Source organism: Phyllobates terribilis, unplaced genomic scaffold (genome assembly GCF_046119375.1).
Source record: "Phyllobates terribilis strain yellow unplaced genomic scaffold, ASM4611937v1 Scaffold_1__5_contigs__length_1240528914, whole genome shotgun sequence".
In the NCBI taxonomy this organism is placed as follows: domain Eukaryota; kingdom Metazoa; phylum Chordata; class Amphibia; order Anura; family Dendrobatidae; genus Phyllobates; species Phyllobates terribilis.
The window spans coordinates 185,749,710-185,775,563 of NW_027362761.1; the positions used below are offsets into that span (position 1 = coordinate 185,749,710).

The 25,854-nt window shown below is 44.8% G+C and overlaps 1 protein-coding gene across 3 annotated transcripts in view; it reads right to left on the reverse strand.

Moving 5' to 3' along the window:
• Window positions 1-25,854, reverse strand: part of TRPM6 (transient receptor potential cation channel subfamily M member 6) — a 381,140-nt gene that overhangs the window by 40,416 nt on the left and 314,870 nt on the right. For 2 of the 3 annotated variants that reach the window (XM_073670622.1, XM_073670620.1), the window contains exons 36-37: window positions 20,181-20,386; window positions 15,208-15,259 (exon numbers count right to left, since the gene is read on the reverse strand). In XM_073670622.1, coding sequence (XP_073526723.1) covers window positions 15,208-15,259; window positions 20,181-20,386 — 258 coding nt within the window. Of the gene's footprint in view, window positions 1-7,110; window positions 7,438-15,207; window positions 15,260-20,180; window positions 20,387-25,854 lie in introns of those variants that run through there. The other variant, XM_073670628.1, reaches the window with a different exon arrangement.

The following is a 25,854-nucleotide window of genomic DNA, read 5'->3' on the forward strand; positions in this document are numbered from 1 at the left end:
ACCGAACACACCTGTCTCAAATTAAGCAGGTTTATATATACTGTGCACAGACAGCCTCATACTGACAGGACCTTGCTGATGTCACAGTCATGTGATCAGTCAGCTGTGTGTATAGGTCCTGTGTGCTGTCCCAGTCATGTATACAGAGCTTTACTGTGCATGCAGGACCTGGGTGATGTCACAGTCATGTGACCAGTCAGATAAAGGGGAAGGTACATGGTCCAGTAAGCACATCCTGGACCATTTACAGTAATGCTAGCAACCTGCTGCATTACACCAGAGACAACTGACCCCACACTTGGACACTCTGAAGAGCTGTTCACTTTTCCATTTATAGATTCGGGCCTCTTGTCTGATCCACTTGAAGCGGGGCAAGAGGAGATTGCATGTTGCGATGCCCAAATATTTGAGCAGCCACGGTGACACGAAGGCGACGATGTCAAAGTGTCACAAGAGGTGGACGACGATGAGACACAATTGCCAGAAAGTCAGAAGGAGGACCAGGGTGTGGAAGTGGAAGACAAGATGGTTGATGATATAGTAACTGACCCAACCTGGCAGGAGGACAAGCAGAGCGAGGACAGCAGCACACAGGGGGGAGGGAGGCAGAGCACCCCAACAGGCAGGAAGAAGCAGTGTGGTGGCCGCAGACAGAAGGCAGGCAACCGTTCCCCGTAACACCAACACGAAGGAAGTTGCCAGTACAACTGTTAGGTCTTCCCGAGTCTGGTTGTTTTTTAAAGACTCTGCCGATAACCCCAAAAAGGCCATTTGCACCAGCTGCCAGGCCAGCATCAGCAGGGGTGGCAAAACTAGCAGCCTGACCACCACCAGCATGATCAGGCACATGGCAGCAAAGCACCCAACTTTGTGGGCCGAACCCCAGGGTCCAAGAACAGTGTCTGCAGGTGGCAAAACTGCTTCTTCCGCTGTTGTGCATGCAAGCCAATCCCCTGTCCATGGTGCATGCGAAAATGCCTCCTGCCCTGCACCTGTGATTGCACACTCTCAAGTAGCAGCATCAGGAAGCACATCCACGTCCTTGTCCCAGCGCAGCGTTCTGTTGTCCATACCCCAATGATTGGAACGCAAGCGCAAATACGCAGCCAACGCCCCACAGGCCACACTACAAAATTCCCACATTTCACGACTGCTTGCGCTCGAAATGTTGCCTTTTAGGAGACAGAAGCATTCCGCAACCTGATGGCGGCGGCCGTCCCTCGGTGCTCGGTCCCCAGCCGCCCCTATTTCTCCCAGTGTGCTGTCCCCGCATTACACAAGCACGTGTCCCAAAACATTAGCCGTGCCTTGAACAACGTGTTACGGACACATGGACAAGTGCTTGTGGGCAGGTACGGTAGATCTCACAGACGGCACACTGGGATAACATAGTGGAAGCCGAGACCCAGTCGGACCTTGGGATGGAACACGTCCTCCCGATGCCAAGGATTGTGAGCCCTAGGTCAATCAGGGTTGCCCCCACAGTCTACAGCTCCTGCACTTCATCCTCCTCAGCCTCCTCCTCCTCTTCAGCCTCCATCTCCGAAATGACACCATCTCCACATCAGTCACAAGCTGGAAGCACTGCAGCATTGCCTCAGCCAAGCGGCAGCAGGCTGTGCTGAAGCTAATATGCTTAGGTGACAAACCGCACAATGCTGAAGAGTTGTGGACAGAGCAGGCAGATCTGTGACTCTCACTGCTGAACCTACAGCCAGGTATGGTCGTGTGTGACAATGGCCGGAACCTGGTGGCGGCTGTGAGGCGAGGCGAGCTCACACACGTACCATGCCTTGCCCATGTGCTTAACCTCGTGGTTCAGCGGTTTCTCAAATCCTACCTGGAGCTGCCGAATCTGCTTGTTAAAGTACGCCACCTGTGTGCCCATTTTAGAAAGTCACCTACAGCTTCCGCCGCCCTTGCCGTGTTTCAGCAGTGTTTGCAGCTTCCGGCTCACAGACTGGTGTGTGATGTCCCCATGCATTGGAACTCTACACTGCAGATGTTGGGAAGGATTTGTGAGCGGAAGAGGGCAGTTGTTGAGTACCAGCATCAACAAGGCCGTCGGTATTCAGTTCAGACTCCACACATAAGACCTCAGGAGTGGACATGGATGTCAGACATATGTACCATCCTCCAAAACTTTGAGGACTCCACCAAGATGGTGAGCGGCGATGATGCCATACTACCTGCACAACTGTCATACCGTCTGTTCAGCGTGGATGGCCAGAGGACAGAGAGGAGGAGGAGGAGAGCATGGTCAGTCATCCTCTTGGTGAGGACACGGAAGTCTTGCCTGTTAGCAGTCTGGCACACATGGCTGAGTTTATGTTATGCTGCCTTTCCCATGACCCTTGCGTTCTCAAAATTTTGGGTGACAGTCATACTAGTTTGTGACACTTCTTGACCCATGCTACAAGGAGAACTTTATATCTCTTATTCCTGAGGCGGACAGGTCTACAAAAATGGGGCAGTACCAGAAGGCCCTTGTTGCGTAACTATTAAAAAAATTCCCATCTGAAAATGCTGGCGCCAGAGATCACAATTCATTGGACAACCAAGGAGTACAGGCGAGAGAAACAACTTCAATCCAGCAGAGGCAGGGGAACACTGTCAAAGTTCTGGGAGAATTTTCTCAGCCCCTCCCATAGCACAGGCCCTGAGGCACGGGGTACTCTCACAAGGAGTGCAAAGTTTGGGAAGATGCTTAGGTAGTACCTTGACGACAGTACAACGTCCTCTGTGATTCCTCTGTGCCTTATAATTATTGGGTATCCAAGCTGGATACGAGGAATGAACTGGCTCTCTATGCCTTGGAGGTCCTGGCCTGCCCTGCCAACAGCTTTTTATCAGAGCGGGTTTTTAGTGCCGCTGGTGAAATTATAACTGATAAGCGCATCCGCTTGTCAACTGAAAATGCTGACAGGCTGACTCTTATAAAAATGAACAAGGGCTGGATTGGGCCAGACTTCTCAATGCCACCGAATGATAGCAGCGTAACATAAACTCAAATCCAGTGTCTTTTTTTGGGAGGTGTATTCCCATGCACCTCTTCACACCCACACATGGGTATACGCTTCCTGATTTTGGCTATTTGCTCTTGTCCTCCTCCTTCTCCTTATCCTCCACCACCATATCACCAGGGTGACCGTGGTCCGTGATGCAACACCCACATAATTTTTTTAAAGGGTGTTTATGATGCCCGTAAAAAAAAAAAAAAAATTATACAGTATGTTCATGTATACCGCCAGGGGTAAATGTTCGTCAGCCCATACACTTAATGCATGGGCATTACAAGTATAGGAGACCCACTCCTTTCTAATGGGAACATTTTTTATGAGGCTCTCCTCCACGTCTCTTCCAAGGGGCATTTGCATGTCTCCCAATTTTTGGCAACTCTTGCATTCAATGCATAGGCAAACACAATGGGAGACCCACTTCCTAATAATGGGAACATTGTTTTCAGGAGACCCTCAGACCTCCACGTCTCTTCCAAGGGGCATTGGAGTGCCTCCAAATTTTTGGCAACTCTTGCATTCACTGCATAGGCAAACACAATGGGAGACCTACTTCCTAATAATGGGAACATTGTTTTCAGGAGGCCCTCCTCTAAGTCTCTTCAAAGGGGTACTAGGGTGCGTTCAAATTTTCAAAGTGGTATTGGGGTGTGTCCACATTTTGGGCAGCCCTGCCACTCACTGCATACGCAATAACAGTATAGGAGACCCACTCTTTAGTAATGGAAACAATAAAACGGAAAAATCTTTAAATGAGAAGGTGTGTCCAAACTTTTGGTCTGTACTGTATTTCCCAGGAAAATACATTTTGGTTTCGTTTTTGTATGTTTTATTGTGAGTTCGGAAAAGTGGCGTAATACCTCTGACAAAGTTGTTGACAGAAGTGACCTGGGAGTCAGAAATGCTTCCAGGGGTCTTCCCAATGCTGTTCCCATGTCATTTGAGCACTGTTCCCATCGATTTGGGCAATTTTTAGGCCCTCTGCAGACCGCCAGGGGGAGCCGCCTGAAAAATGCTCGAGTTTCCCACAGACTTACATTGGGCTTGTTGCTCGGGTCGCGCACCCGAGTATTCCAATGTGCTCGACCCGAGCATCGAGCACCCGAGCATTTTAGTGCTCGCCCATCACTAATGCAGATTTGAAACATGTACTGCAGGTCACTTTACACTAAGTTAAAAAAAGCACAGTGGGCATGAGATTTCTATAAACCCTATCCACTATGCTGAAGACGCTGCGCTTTTGATGCAGCCAAAATACATAGTCAAACATTCACCGAAAACATATCATGGGCACACAGACTTATTTATTTATTTTACTCTTTTATGTAGTGCCATTAATTCCACAACACTTTACAGACATCATCATCACTGTCCCCACTGAGGCTCACAATCTAAATTCCCTATCAGTATGTCTTCAAAATGTGGACTGAAACTGGAGTACCCACAGGGAACACATGCAAACACAGGGAGAACAGACAAAAACTATTTGCAGATGTTGTCCTTGTTGATTTGAAGGACCCCAGCATTGAAAAGCAGGGCTTTGTAGGGTTCTGGTATTATATTCATGTAGTGATGATTGTTCTGGTGTTTTGTGCATGTACTACTTATGGCTCTGGTGATGTATTCATGAAGTGATGCTTATGGTGCTGTATACATCCCCAGACCCACCATCAGTACATGAATACATCGCCAGAACCACCATTAGTAAATGAATACATCACCAGAACCACCATACATGCATAAACACATCACCAGAACCACTATCAGTAAATTAATACATCACCAGAACCACACTCAGTACATGAATACATCACCAGAATCACCATCAGTGCATGACTACATCACCAAGCTTAGTACAAAAATCAATTGCAATGTCAGATCAGCCCCATATACAATTGTACTGCATGAGCCTACAACTCCCAGTACTTCTTTAGCAATGGTAAGGAGATGCTGATTGTTGTTACTAGCCATCATTAGACTGTGGACCATACAAGAACCACAGTACTGATGAGACATAGTCCCATTTACACTGGCTGATAACTAAGAATGAGTTTCCCAGGACTGATTGCTTTTTATTAGTCAGTCTATACAGGTTAGCAATAACTTTCATTTGTCAGGTAAATTATTTTGTCCGGTCTCAGAAGTAAAGTCATGACAATGTGCAAAGCGCATGCGGTCACAATTACCTTATATTTCCCATGCAGGTGGTAGGTCACATGACGGCATGTAATATTTTCATACTTGTGAACATGTGCCGACTAATCTCATCCGGTCTCTTTCACTAGAAAACGAAAGAGAAAAGTTGGATGAGACTAATCGGCATGTGATCATATTTGTAGATCTCATATGCCGTCATGTGAGCTCCCACCTGTAGGGCCGGGGTCAGCACCGGGCGCACCCGGGCAAGTGCCGGGGCCCTGACCAGGCGTGGGGGCCCAATTGCCGTCGGGCACCCCGTTGCGCTATGAGACCCGTGAGCGGAGGAGAGCGGTGTCAGCGTCCGCTCCCCCCCTTCCTTGCTCAGGGCCCTGGCAGCCGATGGCACAATACTTACCTCTCCCCGTGCCTCCGCAGCAGGTCCTGTCTCTTCCACGTCCTCTGACTGTGACGTCTCAGGTCAGAGGGCGCTGTGATGTCTTTCCACCGCGCTCTCTCCTGAGTTGTTACAGCGCAGACCGGGAAGACGCCAGCGACACTGGAGTCCAGAGCAGCGGCAGCAGGTGAGGAGAAGTGAGGTGAGTATTTGATTTTTTTTTTAAATGTATGGAGGCATGGGGCATTATAAGGGAGGGGGGGGTGACATCCTGCATGGGGCATTAAAAGGGGGGGAAGTGGCATCCTGCATGGGGCATTATATGGGGGAGGGAAAGTGACATCCTGCATGGGGCATTATAAGGGAGGGGGGGTGTGACATCCTGCATGGGGTATTATAAAAGGGGGTGACATAATGCATGGGGCATTATATGGGGGGAACAGCCTGAATGGGGCATTATAAGGGAGGGGGGGTGTGACATCCTGCATGGGGCATTATATGGGGGGAACAGCCTGCATGGGGCATTATAAGGGGGTGGGGGTGACATCCTGCATGGGGCATTATAAGGGGGGGTGACATAATGCATAGGGCATTATATGGGGGGAACAGCCTGAATGGGGCATTATAAGGGAGGGGGGTGTGACATCCTGCATGGGGCATTATATGGGGGGAACAGCCTGCATGGGGCATTATAAGGGGGTGGGGGTGACATCCTGCATGGAGCATTATAAGGGGGGTGACATAATGCATGGAGCATTATAAGGGGGGGGTGACATCCTGTATGGGGCATTATAAGGGGGGGTGACATAATGCATTGGGCATTATAAGGGGGGTGACATCCTGCATGGGGCATTATAGGGGGGTGGGGGTGACATCCTGCATAGGGCATTATAAGGGGGGGGTGACATAATGCATGGGGCATTATAAGGGGTTGTGACATCCTGCATGGGGCATTATGGGGGGGTGACATCCTGCATGGGGCATTATATGGGGGGAACAGCTTGCATCGGGCATTATAAGGGGGGAACAGCCTGTGTGGGGCATTATGTGGGGGTAACAGCCTGCATGGAGCATTATGTGGGGGCACAGCCTGCATGGAGCGTTATATGGGGGCCAGTATCCAGTATGGAGCATTTTATGTAGGCCAGTATTCTGTATGGAGCGATTCGCCGGTATATGAGCTATTGTGGAATTTACAATAGATATCGCTCATGTAATGTAAGAAGTGAAATCTTCGGCATTGTACTATATATATTTCTCTACCGTTTATGTGCATCATGAATCGTGGTATGTGTTAAAGGGGCCCACTGAGACTCTTTCGCCCAGGGCCCACAAAACCCTGGAGCTGGCCCTGCCCACCTGCAAGGGGAATATAGAGGAATCATGGCCGTGTGCATATTGCAGACTGCCAAATTCTGACAGTGTGTAATCACATAAAATGCCTGCAGTTGACAACCCCTGTAAGCTTACTGTCCTTTACTACTTATTAAATTGTTAATGCAAAAAACAGAAGCTGTACTGATGCACAAAACTGATGTATAAATTGCATTACTATTATTATTTACAGGCCTTCGTCTCGATCTAGAGCCATGGCGACTTGATGGATGAATGATCTGTAGGAAGATCGATCTTGTGCAAGCCTAGATAGGTCCACCAGGGTCTTCTCCGCTGTTATCATTGAGTTGCTGTTCTCCCTCTTCGCCTTGTTCCTTCTATTATTCCAACCATGATGTCCTTCTCCAGTGATTGATCTCTTCATATGATGTGTCTAAAGTAGGCTAGTCGTAGCTTGGTGATCCTTGCTTTCAGTGACATGTCTGGCTTGATTTGTTCCAAAATTGATTAGTTTGCTCTACTTGCCATCCATAGTATTGAGAACATCCTTCTCTAGCATCACAATGGACATAAAAAATGAACACAAAGATGGCATATTGATGAAAAATCATCAGCTTTTTCTGTATGGAAAACAGACGATTTTGCATACGCTCTTGTATGCTCTGTTATAACATATAAGAGTTATTGGAATCTCTGTTCTCTGGCATAAAAAAAAATGCAAATTAAGGTACATGCCTTATTTGAGCAATAATTTGCATTATTTTTTCTTCACCACTCAAGCAACTTTTCTAAAACGGTCAGCCTGCTCTGCAGCATGTGTGTGCAGAGCAATCTGTCAATCAATGAGTTGGAGAGTGATTACAGCGCACAATGTCTTTTTCAGGCAGTTAAGCTACGTAAGCCGCCTTTAAAAGCAATAAATGCAAAAAGAATGAACATATGTACTGCAATGTGAATGCGAACTGCTGTTCATATGTTTAGTCTTTTAAGATTCTTTTAACTGCTTCAGGCTTTCAAAGACTGTTAAAAAAGTGAGCTGACCATTCTTCAAGCTATTTCCACTTGGAAGCCGCTCACTAGTTTATTCAATGCAAAGTGAAAAAACAACACAAGGCCAAAGGCAAAAGAAAAAATCGAAAAAAAAAGGTGTTTCCGGACAAAGTACTTTGGTGTATCCTGAAGTGTATTTCTCCTGGAGACACAATGTCGTGTGCAAATACCCTAAGGGAAAGTGCCTAAAATCCCTGCATAGAGCTTGTTGCATTAAAAAATACAACAAGGACACAATGTATCAAAAAGTAAAGGAAAAATTCTTAAAAAATGCACTGTTAGTGGTGAGTTAGTAGCAAGTTTCATGATGTATGTTCGATAGGTTTTCCATGCCAATTTTTTTTTACGCAATGTTAAAAATGACAGAGTTGGTAATTACTCAATCTGGTTGTTATACTGCCTCTACGCAGCAGCCCTAGAGTATTTTATTGGCTGCAATAGTGACTTAACGACTACATTGCATATCACCGCTGCAGTCAATCAGCTTTTTATCGGTGAAGCAGCTGAGCTCAATAATAGGTTGAAGCGGTGATGTGCAGTGTAGTCGAACATATATAAAACCAGATCCACTTCTTGCTTTGGCTCCAAAAACATGCATAAAAATTTGCAATGGCCTTTTTCTAAATGTGTTGTGTGTAAAACCACCTTTAATGCTGTCCTGTCTGATATAAATTAAAGGGGTTAAGTCATCAGACAATAAAATCAAAGGCACCAATTAAACTCCATCAGACAGGATAGTTCAAGTTCGGGTAAAGCTCAAGTCTCCTCTTTCGAACCCAACATCCTCATACAGTCATGGCCTAAAGTATTGGCACCCTTGCAATTGTTCCAGAAAATGGAGTAATTGCAGTTACTGAACACGTTTTGTTATACACATGTTTATTTCCTTTGTGTGTATTGGAATAAAGCAAAAAAAATGAGAAAAAAAAGGTAAATTAAACATAATTTCACACAAAACCCCCAAAATATCCCAGACAAAATTGCTGCCACCCTCAACTTAATATTTGGTTGCACATCCTTTGGAATAAAAACTGCAATCAATCGCTTCCTATAACCACAAACAAGCTTCTTACACCTCTGAAGTGGAATTTTGGACCACCCTTCTTTTGCAAACTGCTCCAGGTCTCTCATATTTGAAGGGTGCCTTCTCCCAACAGCAATTTTAAGATCTCTCCACAGGTGTTCACTGGGATTTAGATCCGGACTCATTGCTGACCACTTCAGAACTCTCCAGCGCTTTGTGTCCATCCATTTCTGGGTGCGTCTTGAAATATGCTGGGGGCATTGTCCTGCTTGAAGACGCATGACCTAGGCAGCAAACCCAGCTTTCTGACACTGGGTGCTACATTATGACTCAAAATCCATTGGTAATCTTCAGATTTCATGATGCCTTGCACACAGCAAGGCACCCAGTGCCAGAGGCAGCAAAACAACCCCAAAACATCTTTGAACCTCCACCATATTTGACTGTAGGTACCGTGTTCTTTTCTTTGTAGGCCTCATTCTGTTTTCAGTAAACAGTAGAATGATCTGGTTTACCAAAAACTCTATCTTGGTCTCATCTGTCCATAAGACGCTTTCCCAGAAGATTTTTGGCTTACTCACGTATATTTTGGCAAACTTCAGTCTAGCTTTTTTATGTCTCTGTGTCAACAGTGGGGTGCTCCTGGATATCCTGCCATAGCGTTTAATTTCATTCAAATGTCAAAGGATAGATCGCACTGACACTGATGAAATCTGAGCCTGCAGGTCAACTTACATTTCTTTGGACCTTGATTGGGGCTGCTTTTTCACCATCCGGACTATCCTGTTTTGCAATCAATTTTTCTCTGCCGTCCACATCCAGGGAGATTAGCTACAGTGCCATGGGTTGTAAACTTCTTGATTATGTTGCACACCGTGGAAAAAGGAACATTAAGATTTCTGGAGGTGGACTTCAGATTGTTGATATTGTTCAACAATTTTGGCTCACAAGTCCTCAGACAGTTTTCTTCTCCTCTTTCTGTTCTCCATGCTTAGTGTTGCACATACAAACACACAGTGCACAGATTGAGTCAACTTCTCCCCTTTTTATATGGTTTCACATGTGATTTCCATAGTGCTCACACCTGTTACTTGCCACAGGTGAGCTTGAATGAGCATCACATGCTTAAAACAAAGTTGCTTACCCACAATTTTGGAAAGGTGCCAACAATTTTGTCCAGACCATTTTTGTGTCTTGTTTGTGGAATTTTGTCCAATTTACCTTCTTCCTCTGTTTTTTTGTGTTGTTCCAATACACACAAAGGAAAAAAAATGCGTATAAGAAAACATGTGTAATTGCAATAATTTTCTGGGAAAATTTCAAGAGTTCCAAAACCAGTCAACTGCTTTATACGAACAAGGGGCAAAAATTCCAGAAACAGATTACTACAGAAGTGTTTTTGGTTAAAGAAACCTGTCACCATGAAAATGCAGTATAATCTGTAGGCATCATGTTATAAAGTAGAGGGAGCTCAGCAGATTGATGTTTAGTGTTGTAAGAAAAGACTAGGTATAACCTGTATTTTCATCATTTAATCATCTGCTCTTTCTGGCATTTTTGGTCTAGTGGGTGGGGCTATCAATAACTGACAGCTATCTATAATATAATCGGCTAAGCGTGTCTCTGTCTGAAGCCTTTATAGACTGCGCATGCGTGACGCGCAGTCTGGCTCCAGACAGAAGACCGCATCCAGCCGTTACAGGTAAGAGGAGTGCATGGCGCCGGAGATCGCAGTATGCGTAGACACTGAACGCATACCGCGATCTCTAGCGCCATACTTACATACTTACCTGACTGGGAGGAGCGTTGCCGCAGTGCCTCTCTCTTCGCCGGAGACCGGGGCAGGAGTGAGGCGTCGGATCTGCGCATGCGCATAGCGCTATCCGGCCCCATTTTACTGAAGACACATTTGCAGTGTGTCTTTAGCAAAATGGCGCCGGACAGCGCGATGCTCCGGCGCCGCACTCCTCCCCTGGCCTCCGGCAGAACAGGATGCAGAAGCGTTGGAGCACAGAGAAGAAAGGTGAGTATAACTGTTTATTTTTTTGTATGTGTGTACAGCGTGAAAGGGATGAGGGGGCCACACATACCAGGATTGTGGGGTGAGGGGACCACGCATACCAGGATTGGGGGGTGAGCGAACCACGCATACCAGGATTGGGGGGTGAGCGAACCATGCATACCAGGATTGGGGGGTGAGGGAACCATTCATACCAGGATTGGGGGGTGAGGGGACCATGCATACCAGGATTGGGGGGTGAGGGGACAATGCATACCAGGATTGGGGGTGAGGGGACCATGCATACCGGGATTGGGGATGAGGGGTGCCATGCATACCGGGATTGGGGATGAGGGGTGCCATGCATACTGGGATTGGGGATGAGGGGTGCCATGCATACTGGGATTGGAGATGAGGGGTGCCATGCATACTGGGATTGGAGATGAGGGGTGCCATGTATACCGGGATTGGGGATGAGGGGTGCCATGCAAACCAGGATGTGAGTTAGGGGCCCATGCATACAGGATGAGGGATACCATGCATACCAGGATTGGGAGTGAGGGGTGCCACGCATACCAGGATTGGGGGTGAGGGGTGCCACGCCTTCCAGGATTGAGGTTGAGGGGTGTCAAACATACCAGGATTGGGGGTGAGGGGTGCCACGCCTTCCAGGATTGGGGGTGAGGGGTGCCATGTCTTCCAGGATTGGGGGTGAGGGGTGCCATGCCTAGCAGGATTGGGGGTGAGGGGTGCCATGCATACCAGGATTGGGGGTGAGGGGTGCCACGCATACCAGGATTGGGGGTGAGGGGTGCCACGCCTTCCAGGATTGAGGTTGAGGGGTGCCAAACATACCAGGATTGCGGGTGAGGGGTGCCACGCCTTCCAGGATTGGGGGTGAGGGGAGCCATGTCTTCCAGGATTGGGGGTGAGGGGTGCCATGCCTAGCAGGATTGGGGGTGAGGGGTGCCATGCATACCAGGATTGGGGGTGAGGGGTGCCATGCATACCAGGATTGGGGGTGAGGGGTGCCACGCATACCAGGATTGGGGGTGAGGGGTGCCACGCCTTCCAGGATTGAGGTTGAGGGGTGCCAAACATACCAGGATTGGGGGTGAGGGGTGCCACGCCTTCCAGGATTGGGGGTGAGGGGTGCCATGTCTTCCAGGATTGGGGGTGAGGGGTGCCATGCCTAGCAGGATTGGGGGTGAGGGGTGCCATGCACACCAGGATTGGGGGTGAGGGGTGCCACGCATACCAGGATTGGGGGTGAGGGGTGCCACGCCTTCCAGGATTGAGGTTGAGGGGTGCCAAACATACCAGGATTGGGGGTGAGGGGTGCCACGCCTTCCAGGATTGGGGGTGAGGGGAGCCATGTCTTCCAGGATTGGGGGTGGGGGGTGCTATGCCTAGCAGGATTGGGGGTGAGGGGTGCCATGCATACCAGCATTGGGGGTGAGGGGTGTCATGCATACCAGGATTGGGGGTGAGGGGTGCCATGCATACCAGGATAGGATGGTGGGGACAGGAGGGGGGCAGCACAAATACCAGGATGGGGGCAGCACATACCAGCATGGGAGACCATATACCAATAAAAATGCTCGCCACCCGGGCGTAGAACTGGTTCAATAGCTAGTCTTTATATAAGTGTGTTTACAGAAATAACTGTCAGTCACTGATAGGACCGCCCACTGGACCGGAAATACCAGAAAGAGCAGAGGTATAAATGAATAAATCACAGGTTATATTGAATCTTTTCTCACAAAATCACATATCATTCTGCTCACCTCCTCCTTGTCTATAGCATGATGCAGATGGCATTGCATTTTCTTGGTAACAAGTTCGCTTTAAGCTGATATTCCAGTCATTTTTAAGGCTCTTTTATAGGTCTAACATTGACTTACATCTCTAGGTAGCACTAGAGAGATAGTTGACTTCCTTCTGGAGAGCTAATTTGTATACTTTTCTTTCCCAGGGCTCATTGTCTGTAGGATTCCCTACACCAGCTGGATCTCCCTACCCCTACAGCTATGTCAGACATTTTGTTCATCGCTACTGATCAAGAATTCACAACAGCTTCTAAATGCATTTGTTCTCACTATAGTTGCCCTCAACCATTTATTTATTGCACTGATCTTATTCTTACAAACATACTTGACAAGTGTCTGTTTTGAAAGTCATTATTAAAGAAGAAGTCGCATGAATAATTTTTTTCATTAAAGAGAACCTGTCAGGTTGAAAAAATGCTATTAACCTGCAGATGTGGAGTTAATCTGCAAGTTAATAGCGTTCTGGCGCCGTGCGGCCTCTGCACTGAAAGCCCAGCTACCGGGAGGAAATTAGCTTTATTCCACGGGCAGCATCTGGCTTTCATGCACGGTTGGCGTGGCTTCAATCACCACTCAGTGCATAGTGGTTGGCGGCTGTAGCCACGACCTGGCACTGACTGACAGCCAGCTCAGCAGTGCATCAGTACAAAGCTGGCTTTAAGTCAGTGTGGGAGGCATGGGTAAAGCTGCTGCTCACTGTATACTGATCGATGACTGAAGCAGCACCTCCATGACTGAAAGCCAGAGGCTGCCAGGAGGAATAAAGTTAATTTCCTCCTGGCAGCTGGGTTTTCAGTGCGGCAGCCGCTCGGCTTTAGAACGCTATAAACCTGCAGATTGACCCTATATCTACAGGTTAATAGCATTTTGGGACATGACCTGTCCTCTTTAAATGCGTGCATGGAGTGTAGTGTGAGTGTATTAATATACTTACCTACCGCACCGTCTACTCCAGAATCCAGCAATGTTTTGCTCCTCTTCTCCGTGACGTCACCACTCTGCAGCTTCTCTGGGTAACGCTGCGCTCTGTGTGACCCAGAAATGGCTTGTACAATATGAATCAGAATGGTGCTCCATAGGCTTTCTTTGTAAAAGAGACTTCCGGCTCACGCATAGAGCATAGTGCGAGTTGAAATTGCGGTAACATCACTGAGAAAAGGAGCAGAATGGCACTGGACAGCGGAGAGAGCAGCAGTAGGTAAGTAAATTATCACATTAACATATACACACATTTAATGAAAAAAAATATTCATGGGAGGGCTACTATAAGCTGTAATCACAAGGGACAGATTTACTACAGAGATTTTCAGAAAATACTATAGTTGTGTCTTTATTTTTTTTAATATGGATTTGACCAAAAATGAACAAAGGAGAACACTGGAGTCAATTACTGACGTCAGCAGTCATGCATCCTATATGCCAGCATTACCACTGAGACCAGTGATTGGCGACAGCGGTCATGTGAATAATGTATGGCATGCATGTAATCACTGCAGGAAGTAAGCAGAGAGCAGAAGGAGTTAAGAGAGGAGTATAGATTTTTTTTATTGTTTAATCCATTAGCCACTATTGGGTATATTTTTTATAACTCCTGGAGACCCTTATAAATGTTAGTTCCCTTTGATATCAGTGAACACAGAGCAATATAAAACCAACACATTACGAATTCCACATTGTATAGTCACTCTAGAAACAATATTGATGTATTTTAAGTGTCTCACAAGGTCCAACAAACCGACTGATCTCCAAAATGGCTTATTGCACATAAAGCCAGCATTCTCATTCCTGACATGAGCATTGTCTTTAGCTCCAAAGTGCAGACTCCCTGGGAACATTGTGATTTCATGCAACACAAGTGGAAACTACTTAATTAGTACAATAATAAAGTGATATACACAGCAACAGCTCATCTCCAGCTCAAAGAGGTCCCGGGGAACAGACACATCTATACCTCAGACACCAGACGAGAGTTCCCACGAGGCTGTGGATTTCTGCTCGCCGTACAGAACTTGTTTTCCCAGCAAATAAAAGAATGTTCGAGAAATAAAAAGCTCAAGATAAAAGAGGGGACGCCGCGACTGTAGCAACGAAGAGGAAAAATAATAGCTAATAATTACACATCTGCTGCTTTAATGTATGCGGTGGTGTTATTCAATTATCAGATATTAGGGAAATATAGCATAGGTATGCAATGTGAGTAGAGCTACAATTTTTCTCAAGTTACTCAAACTGGAAGACCCCCTTATATAACTCGGACTCATTTAACTGTGGATTAAGACAAACCGTCTCTCATGTGAAACGTAGCAATCTGCAGAGAAACCCCCTTATGATGAGCACAGATGGACAGACAATCTCTATTGAATGTCACATCAGCTTTTGGGTTTTCTGAGTGGCAGTTTGTAAAATGAGATTAAACTTACTGCTTGTCTTCCGGTTTAATAACAGATGGGTCTGTAAGATTTTCTCCAACACCTGTAGATAAAGCAAGAAAAAAAATTAGTATCTTCCTATCCATCCATCCATCCATCCATCCATCTATCTTCCTACCCCTCATATATATTGATATCATACACTAGATACTCATATAGACGTGTCAGTCCTGGATTGAGCTTGGGTTAGACAGTGAATATTATTGCAACCAGTCGTGCCAAAAATGAGGCAATTTATTGTTTATAAGGCTCACTAATTTATATGTGCAAACTATGAATTAATTTCCATTGTGAATTGAAATATGTTTAACCAAAGATTATATTATGCTATATGTACAGGTTGTAAATCACACACAATACATTTCACTGGTCCTCGGTCACGATATTGTGACGTTCTGATACAAAGCCTCAGACAATAGATGGCTTGCAGGAGAGATCGCGAACAGTGAATCACTGTAGAAAGCCACACTGGGTTTAAATATGGAAAGCCTGATAAAGCTGCCATAGTAAAAAAAAAATCCTTTAAAGAGAGACAGAGACATCTACTGTATATGTGAGGAAAATCCAGTAAGGAATTTTATGTGTGAAAGTCAATGAATTTAAAACTTTGACTCAAGCAAACAAAATGTAGTTTTATACAAAATGTCAAGGCTAGTTATTCAAATAGTGATTCATTGTAATAAATGTCATGTAAACTAGAAATAGCAATAATACTGTTATATTTCTTCAAGGATATAAATATATAGACAAATGTTCTACAATATGTGAGCCACAGTAATGGTATGTTCAGATTTAACTTATTTTGTCTGTAGATTTTAAGTCTGGATTTTCAACCTGAAAATCTGCAATGAAGTAAGGTCCTAGCAAGGACGTTGAGAAATTTCTAATCTCATGCATATCAGGATGCTTTTATGTTCAGGACAGAAAATCATTTTTTTTTTTTGCAGATTTTTCAATCCGCAGCATGTTAATTTGGACTACATACCGTAAATAATGGGGTTTTATTATGGATTTTGCCCATAGACAAGAATGGGTGGCTAAAATCCGCAATGAATACACAATACTTAATGCGCAAAACACAATGAATAAACAAAATGCAATAATAATAATGAACAATACCGCAAGGTTAAAAGATTTTTTTTTTTTTTTTTTAAAGTGTAAATTAAAAAAAAGAGCATCCTTCACTAGTGATTTCTCCTATCACAGTAGGGCTTCTATATCAATTTCTAAAACCCTTGTGCACAAGCTCTGTCTCATGTGACAATTAAAGTCTGTAGCAGTCACACTGGACAGAACGCTGGCACAGGGTGCCACGATGCACTAGGACCAGAGAATCACTTGCAGAGATAAATGACCTTTTTTATTATATTATTTGTTATACTTTTCTTACGTAGCACCATCATATTTCACTGAGCTTTTGTCATGCAAGGTGTAGGAAAGACTTAGTGCAACACAAAGGGAAGAGGGAAAGGGAGCCCAGATTCTAGGGAAAGGGGGGAGTGGAGACCTCCTAGGTAGATCTAGTGTCACCCTGTCTCCACTAACGTCCCTATATTGGTTCTTCACCAATTGCCGCATGCATACCTCGCCCTGTCTTTCCCTGGCGTTAGGCTCAGGCTAGGGAAGGGAGGGAATGAGCACTAGTCGATCCCCACTGAACACTAAGGACAACAATGGGGGACAAACAAGGGAAAATCGCTTAGCTTTAGTCGACTCCAGACAAATGCGAACACGTCCTCTAGCACAAGAGAGGAAGGAGTACTGCTCTTACTCAAGCCTTCATAAGGGGTAATGAATATCGCCGGCACCTCCCTCTGGCACACAGCAAGTATTTATACACCCAGGCCAGGGTGTTAATTAGCCAGAGGAAGGAAGCCGCTGGGTCCTAGAGACACAGCTTCTAAGAAGTTGTCTGTAATGCCAAACGAAGAGATCTCCTGCAACCAGCTGCAGGGTGATTGTCTGTCACTTCTGACACACCCGTGACAGCTTTACAGACATTATCATCACTGTCCCCATTGGGGCTCACAATCTAAATTCCCTATCAGTATGTTTTTGGAGTATGGAGTACCCAGAGGAAACCCACGCAAAAATGGTAAGAACCGGAGCACCTTGCAGATGTTGTTCTTGGTGGGATTTGAATCCAGAACCCTAGCACTGCAAACTAATAGTGCTAACCACTGAGCTACCATGCTGCTTTTATTTTTTTCAAATAAGCAACTAATCCACAGGGGGATCAGCAAGATCTGCATTGTGTGAATTTTTAAACTTAAGAGGTTTCTTATTAAGTTCAATGCACAAATTATGTACAGTAAGCTCCAAGATTTACCCACAGTGTGACAGCAGAAAGCTAGTATTTTAGATTCTAAAGCATTTTCCCACAAATAAAGCTTACCTTACTCTTAAGCAAAATTTTTAATACAACAATTTTTCAGGTAGAATAATTTTTATAAAATGAATACTCCTGAGTCTAGATATTACTGCTGCACACAAGAAATAGTGCCCGTGGTATTCAGAAAATCCACCTAGTGTGTCAAATCTGGTTGCCACACATGACCAGTAGCTCAGTTTCAGTAATATCTACAAAGGTGTTTTAAAAAAAAAAAATTCACTTACATAGTTACAGTACATAGTTTAAAAAAAGACACATGTTCATCAAGTCAAACCAATAAATTAGTGAGGATGCTGAATGCAGGGAAGGGGTATAAGTACAGTCGGAATACAAGAACCAATCTGCCCTAGAAGAGCTAATTTTTCCTCCTGTTCCCAAGTTTGCATCAGGTGGATCAAAATTCAAGAATTTTAAACATTCACACAATTATTGATGTTAATATCTTCTAAGAAATAATCTAACCTTTTCTGAAACCTTCAACAGCTCCCGCAGTGATCAGACCTGAGGAAGGCTGTTCCACAGGTTAATAATACTCATTATAAAGAAGGCTTGTCTCCCATGGAGTTCAACAATCGTGCAGATCATAGTCCATTTCTTGCTTTCCTTCCCAGAACCATAGCATTAAAGCATATGTACCCCTTTCCACATCCAACTTTTGAAATTATTATATACTTTAAAAGAGTCTCTGGATGCAGCTACTTTAAAATTTAGGGGACCCCTATTTTCTGGATAAATGGAAGCCCCAGAGGTGCATATGCTGTGGATCTGCACATGTGTTTAATGTGGGAAAACAGACTTATGCCTTTTTTTTTTAACTTCAAATTGGACAGCACCTCCAAAAACATACAATGATTTAAAGGGGTATTCACATCTCCAAGATCCTATCCCAATATATAGTAGGTGTAATAATAATAATATTAGCAAATACCACCAATTAAAAATGTAGTATAGTATTTTTGATTCTCTATGTCTCTTTCCTCATGTGCAGGCATTGCAGGACCTTAGGTATCCATGGTTACGTCCACTGATAAAGTGACAGCTAGCTAGCTGCTAGTAGTCGTAACCGTGGATACGTAAGGTCCTGTATTGCCTGCACATGAGGTAAGTGACATAGCGAATCAAAAATACTATACTACATTTCTAATTGAAGGTATTTGCTAATATTATTATTATTACACATACTACATATTGGGATAGGATCTTGGAGATGGGAATACCCCTTTAATGCCTCTTGGCAAAAATATATAAAACTGATCATGAGGTTCTTAGTTTAACAAGCAAACCTCTTAGTGGGTCCTAACGTTTCCTGCCTTAAAGGAGCTGCCTAACCACCGTCGCAGCGACACTGCAGCAGCGGGGCGGGTTGTGATATACCAACACAAAGTAGCAAGTATGTAAAGGGAATGATACATGGTTTTGTAATTATTTTAAATATATAAATCTAAAAATTGTGATTGCATTTGTATTCAGCCCCCACATGACAACTATTACTCATATACTCCACAAATCTGGCCTCTAAGGAAGAGTGGCAAGAAGAAAGCCATTTTTGAAAGCAAGTCATAAGAAGTCCCATTTTCAAAAAGCCATGTAGGAGACACAGCTAACTTGTGGAAGAAGGTGCTCTGATCAAATAAGACCAAAGTAGAACTTTTTAAAGGTAAATGCAAAATGTTAGGTGCGGTCGAAAATTAACACTGCACGTCACCCTGAAAACATCATCCACACAGTCAAATGTGGTGGTGGCACCATCATCTGTGAATAAACTTTTCTTCAGCAGGGACAGGGAAGCTGGTCAGAGTAGATAAGTGGATGGATGGAGCTAAATACAGGGAAATCCAGGAGGAAAACTTGTTAGAAGCTGCAAAATATTTGAGACTGGGGAGAAAGTTCACCTTCTAGCAGGATAACTACGCTAAACAAACTGCCAGAGCTACAATGGAATTTGTTAGATCAAAGCTTATTTATGTGTGTGAATGGCCCAGTCAATGTTCAGACCTAAATCCCATTGACAGTCTGTGGCAAGACTTGGAAATTGCTGTTCACAGATGCCTCCATCCAATCTCACTGAGCTAGAGCCGGTTTGTAAAGAAAAATGGGCACATTACAATTTTCAGATTGATATTTTTAAAATATTTAGAAAATCATGTATCATTTCCTTTATACTTACTAAATATTTGCAACTTTGTGTTTGTATATCATATAAAATTCATTTAAGTTTGTGGGTGTTACATGAAAAAAAATGGTGAAAAGCTAACTGTGTATGAATACTTTTTCAAGGCACTGTAGATGGAACATACATTTAATTTCCAAGAAATTCCACGTGTGATTCTAAGCAAGGAAAGTCTATGGTTGATGGTAACAACTGCCTCTGTTCTATAAAATACAGTTAGAAATATTCCTTGGTTTGTAGATTTATTTGTAAGATTTTAATTGTCAGTATTGAAAGCAAAGTTTTACTTTTTGCAAAAATGCAATGTTCCAGTAAAACACAATCATTTCTTTTTTTTCTAAGACATGATTCTCACTGCCTTTCATGTGCCCGCTTTATCTTCTATTCATATGTTAACCTCACCTTGCAGGTCAAGAACAAGTAGTTCTCCCCTGGTATATTCATAGGTCCAGTGAGAAAACGACAACAGTGCCTCCTCCAGTAAAGTGGTGGGGGTGATTTCATCTCCATTGTTGTTATTGTACTTTCGAAATTCTCCTGTCATATATTTTTCTATTGTCAACCATTGATTAGCAGAATGACAATAGATCAAGAAAACTTCTAGGAACCTGAAAACAAAATAAATAAAAAATGAAGTTGCTAAAAAAATATTCAAAAGTCATTGAAATCCATTTCTATAAAGGCAACAATACATAAGCCTTTGTAATGCATTATATGCTGTATGGTAGCAAATCCACAAAAATATATGCAAAAAATACATATAAAAAAATGCATAATAGTAATTTATCACTGATGATCTAGCCAAGAGGGGGGCTTTTCTGTCTGTTTCGGACTATAAGACGCACTTTTTTCCTCCAAAATTTTGGAGGAAAATGGGGGTGCATCTTATAGTCCGGTACCTTAGAGTCCGGCTGTGGATGGAAGCAACAGTGATGGAGGAACGCGTCACAGAAGGCAGGAGCCGCCTGCTTCAGCTAATACTGTACCCGCTGTTAAAGAAACACCAAGGTTACTTACCGGTAGCCGGTTTTTCCTGAACCCATGAGAGCACACCTTGAGAGAGAGATCCGCCCCATCAACGACAGGAAACCGTCTGAAATAAAAGGGCGGTACCTCTCCCTCGCTTCAGTTGTTTACAGAGCATTGAGAGGACCTCCCAAAAAAGGTTAGACATATAACCAACACCTACAATATATATAACACCCAAAACAGTGCACACCAGGGTGTGAGAAACAGCAAAATAGGGGGGGGGACTAAGGGTGCTGTCATGGGTTCAGGAAAAACCGGCTACCGGTAAGTAACCTTGGTGTTTTCCCCTCACCCATGACAGCACACTTTGAGAAAATTTTGGAGAATTATGAGTACCCTAGGGAGGGACCACCACCTGAAGTACCCTTCTTCCAAAGGTGAGGTCAGAGGAGGACAGATCCAACCGACAGTGTTTATAGAAGGTGGATGGTGTAGACCAAGTAGCAGCTCAATATATCTGATCGATTGAGATGTCTGCCCTCTCCGCCCAGGAGGTTGCGACGGCTCTGGTGGAATGAGCCTTGACATTGTCCGGGGCCAGAACTCCTGAGGACATACAGTGCCTACAAGTAGTATTCAACCCCCTGCAGATTTAGCTGGTTTGATAAGATGCAAATAAGTTAGAGCCTTCAAACTGCAAACGAGAGTAGGTTTTATGAACAGAAGCATAAATCTTACAAACCAAAAAGTTATGTTGCTCAGTTGAATTTTATTAAATTTTAAACATAAAGTGTGGGTCAATTATTATACAACCCCTATGTTTAATATTTTGTGGAATAACCCTTGTTTGCAATTACAGCTAATAATCGTCTTTTATAAGACCTGATCAGGCCGGCACAGGTCTGTGGAGTTATCTTGGCCCACTCCTCCATGCAGATCTTCTCCAAGTTATCTAGGTTCTTTGGGTGTCTCATGTGGACTTTATTGTTGAGCTCCTTCCACAAGTTTTCAATTGGGTTAAGGTCAGGAGACTGACTAGGCCACTCCAACACCTTGACTTTTTCCCTCTTGAACCAGGCCTTGGTTTTCTTGGCTGTGTGCTTTGGGTTGTTGTCTTGTTGGATGATGAAATTACGACCCATCTTAAGATCCTTGATGGAGGAGCGGAGGTTCTTGGCCAAAATCTCCAGGTAGGCCGTGCTATCCATCTTCCCATGGATGCGGACCAGATGGCCAGGCCCCTTGGCTGAGAAACAGCCCCACAGCATGATGCTGCCACCACCATGCTTGACTGTAGGGATGGTATCCTTGGGGTCGTATGCAGTGCCATCCAGTCTCCAAACGTCACGTGTGTGGTTGGCACCAAAGATCTCGATCTTGGTCTCATCAGACCATAGAACCTTGAACCAGTCTGTCTCAGAGTCCTCCAAGTGATCTTTGACTGAAACCAATGTCCCCACTGCCATGAGATCTTCCCGGAGCTCCTTCCTTGTTGTCCTTGGGTTAGCCTTGACTCTTCAGACAAGCCTGGCCTCGGCACGGGAGGACACTTTCAAAGGCTGTCCAGGCCGTGGAAGGCTAACAGTAGTTCCATAAGCCTTCCACTTACGGATGATGCTCCCAACAGTGGAGACAGGTAGGCCCAACTCCTTGGAAAGGGTTTTGTACCCCTTGCCAGCCTTGTGACCCTCCACGATCTTGTCTCTGATGGCCTTGGAATGCTCCTTTGTCTTTCCCATGTTGACCATGTCTGAGTGCTGTTCACAAGTTTGGGGAGGGTCTTAAATAGTCAGAAAAGGCTGGCAAAAGAGATCTTTAATCCACACATGTGAAGCTCATTATTCTTGGTGCCTGAACTACTTCTTAATACTTTAGGGGGACCAAACAGAATTCTTGTGGTTTGAGGGGTTGAATAATAAATGACACTCTGAATTAACTTTTAACGTTTTAAAAAAAAACAAAAAAAAAAAACAAAAACAAAATTTGCTGCAGTGCATTTCCCACTTCCAGGCTGATCTACAGTACAAATGTCACAATGCCAAGTTAATTCCGCATGTGTCAACCAGCTAAATCTGCAGGGGGTTGAATACTACTTGTAGGCACTGTATATGCTAAACAAATGGCCTCCCTAAGCCACCTAGAAATGGTACTTTTGGACACCCCGTGACCTTTCCTATTCCCCTGAAAGGCCAGGAACAAGGAATGGTCCTTTCTCCATACACTAGTCATGTTAATGTACTGTAGTAGGGATCTTCTAACATCTAGGTTATGGAACCTAACTTCCCCTGAGTTTTTTGGATTGCTGCAAAATGAGGGTAGTACAATCTCCTGGTTACAGTGAAATCTAGATACCACCTTGGGAAGGTATGCTGGATCTGGTCGCAAGACAACAACCACTTTAGGGGGGCACCATCTAATAACCGGGATCTACCTGCTGCACGCCACAAAGTATTATTAAATGTCAAACAGAGGAAAAGGGGACATGCAACTAAGCAGTGATCACTGAAATAATCAATGAAGAATGAAGAATAAATTCTTTAGATATAAAATACATCAATTTATTTTATTTAAATGTCTCCTGACACATACACAAATAAGGGACATACCAACCAAAAAATTTTTTTTTAAAACACCATTAAAAATAGTGGAATGAACCACTGCTTGAGGAGCCAGCTACTCCAGAAACCTTCCTATAATGTTATAGAATGAAATACACAATAATGCAAACAAATAAATCAAACAGCACAGGCTATGTAAAGTGTCTGTGATGGTCAATATTGCACAAACCCTGTATTGCACACACCTAAGAAACGTATAAATTACACAAACAATTAAATAATCAAAGTGCAAACAGCAGTTGCCTGTAAGCTAATTAATGCTTTCTCCCCGTATGCAGGGTGCCGGGCCAGTGATGTAATAGGATTATAGATAGAATAATGGGGTAATATCCTTTACCTAACACTGGTGAATAACCCCGCAAGATTGATCACCCTGACAGTTCAAGCAGCCAAATCTGCCCCTTACACATACGGCAAACTAAATCTGCAGCATGACCCTGGGCAGAGATTACCAAATTCCGACAGCCGGTGCATTGGAAGGTGAAGCTGGGACCTCAGTGCCCAAAGCGTGTCGCCACTCATGGTGGCTTCATCAGGGGCATATGCGGTACCGTTCCCTGTGTCAGTTTATATATAAGGCCAAGAAAATTACATAATTTACCAGAGGAACAGCTGCGTTCCAGAAGACGCCGGAGCTCCAGGCATCGCGGAGCAAAAGTGTATATTGCTGAACCGGAAATCCTCCCCTCGGCACAGACGCGTCATGTGCCTCCAGCATTATGTGTGTCCTGCGTTGCTATAGAGACCCACGCCCACATACCCACCCAGCCCCCGTATATTAGCGCATGTGCAGCTCTTTAAGTTAAGCCCACGGTTTTGGCCGCAGGCCGGGTACTAGTAAAGTCAGGTGGAAAGTTCAAAGATAAAAAATTCCCCACCTAGGCTCCGTAAAGATAAGTGTGGATAAGGCGAAAAGGACCCAGCTCTATCAGGGGAGGCCTATACCATAACAATAAATGCGTTCCGTATCATGATCAGGTGAGACACCCAGGAGTGTGTGTATGGATACAACCCGCATGTACCCAGGTGACCCTATCATCATAAATTTGTGTGTAGGGAGGATCAACCGAAAGGGCCTGCAGGTCACCCACCCTATGAGCAGACGTTAAGGCCACTAAGAGGATGATCTTAAGGGTGAGGATCTTTGGAGAGACATCCTGTAGGGGCTCGAACGGGTCACTGGTAAGTGCGTTCAAGATCAAATTCAGGTCCCAGGAAGGAACTCTAAGGGACCGAACCGGTCTAGCTCTGGCACAGGACTTGATAAATCTAGAGACCCACCTGTTCCCAGCCAAGTTACAATTATAGAGTGCCCCCAAGGCCGACACCTGAACTTTAAGAGTCCCCATGGCTAGACCCAGGTTAGGCCCCTTTTGCAGAAACTCCAAGATTCCCTTGATTGGAGGCTTGTCTGATAATGGGGCATCAATAAATTCTAGAAATTTCCTCCAGACTCGGTTATAAATTTTAGTTGTTATTGCTTTCCTACTACCCAGCAAGGTAGAGACTAACCCTGGTGAAAACCCCTTATTACTTAGTAGTGACCTCTCAAATTCCATGCCGCAAGATGGAAACCTCTGGCTTGGGCATGGAATACTGGTCCCTGAATGAGAAGGTCCGGCCTCTCTGGTAGAACCCAGGGATCTGAAATCGACATTAGTTGAAGCAGGGAAAACCAAGGCCTCTTGGGCCAAAAAGGGGCTATAAGAATTATCCTTGCGCCATCCTCCCGAATCTTTCTCACCACTGCTGGAACCAATACTAACGGAGGAAAGGCATAGGCCTTCCTGAACTTCTAAGGAATCTGGAGGGCATCTACAGCATGGGGATTTTCAGCTGGGTTTAAGGAACAGAATCTGTCTACTTTCCTGTTTGCTCTTGTGGCGAACAGATCTATGTCTGGCTGTCCCCATAACAGGACAATCTGTTGGAAGACCCCCGGGTTTAAGCTCCATTTCCCCAGTCTTAGGGTGTGGCGGCAGAGAAAATCTGCCCTTACGTTTCCCACCCTTTATGTGAAGGGCACTGAGGGATGGGAGGTGTTGCTCTGCCAGATGAAGCATTCTGTTTGCCACAGCCATCAGGGAGCGTGACCTTGTTCCCCCCTGGTGATTTACATAGGCGATGTCCGGTTGTCATACCTGACCTGGACGTGGTGACCCTGAATGTGAGGAAGGAAGCCTATCAGGGATTTCTCCACTGCCCAAAGTTCTTTTAAGTTTGAGGATGCCCCAATCTCATGTAATGTCCAGTGACCCTGTACTGAGAGCTCTGCTAGATGACCCCCCCATCCGGAGCTGCTCGCATCGGTCGTAATCACCCGATCTACTGGTCTGGATCACTGCACGCCTGAGGTCAGATTTCCCCTATCTGTCCACCATGAAAGGGAATCTACAGCTTCTGGGGAGAGAGAAAACTTGCTTTCTAAATGCCCATTGAAGGACCTTTGCGCTGACAGGACCTCCCACTGAAGAAGCCTCATATGCCCC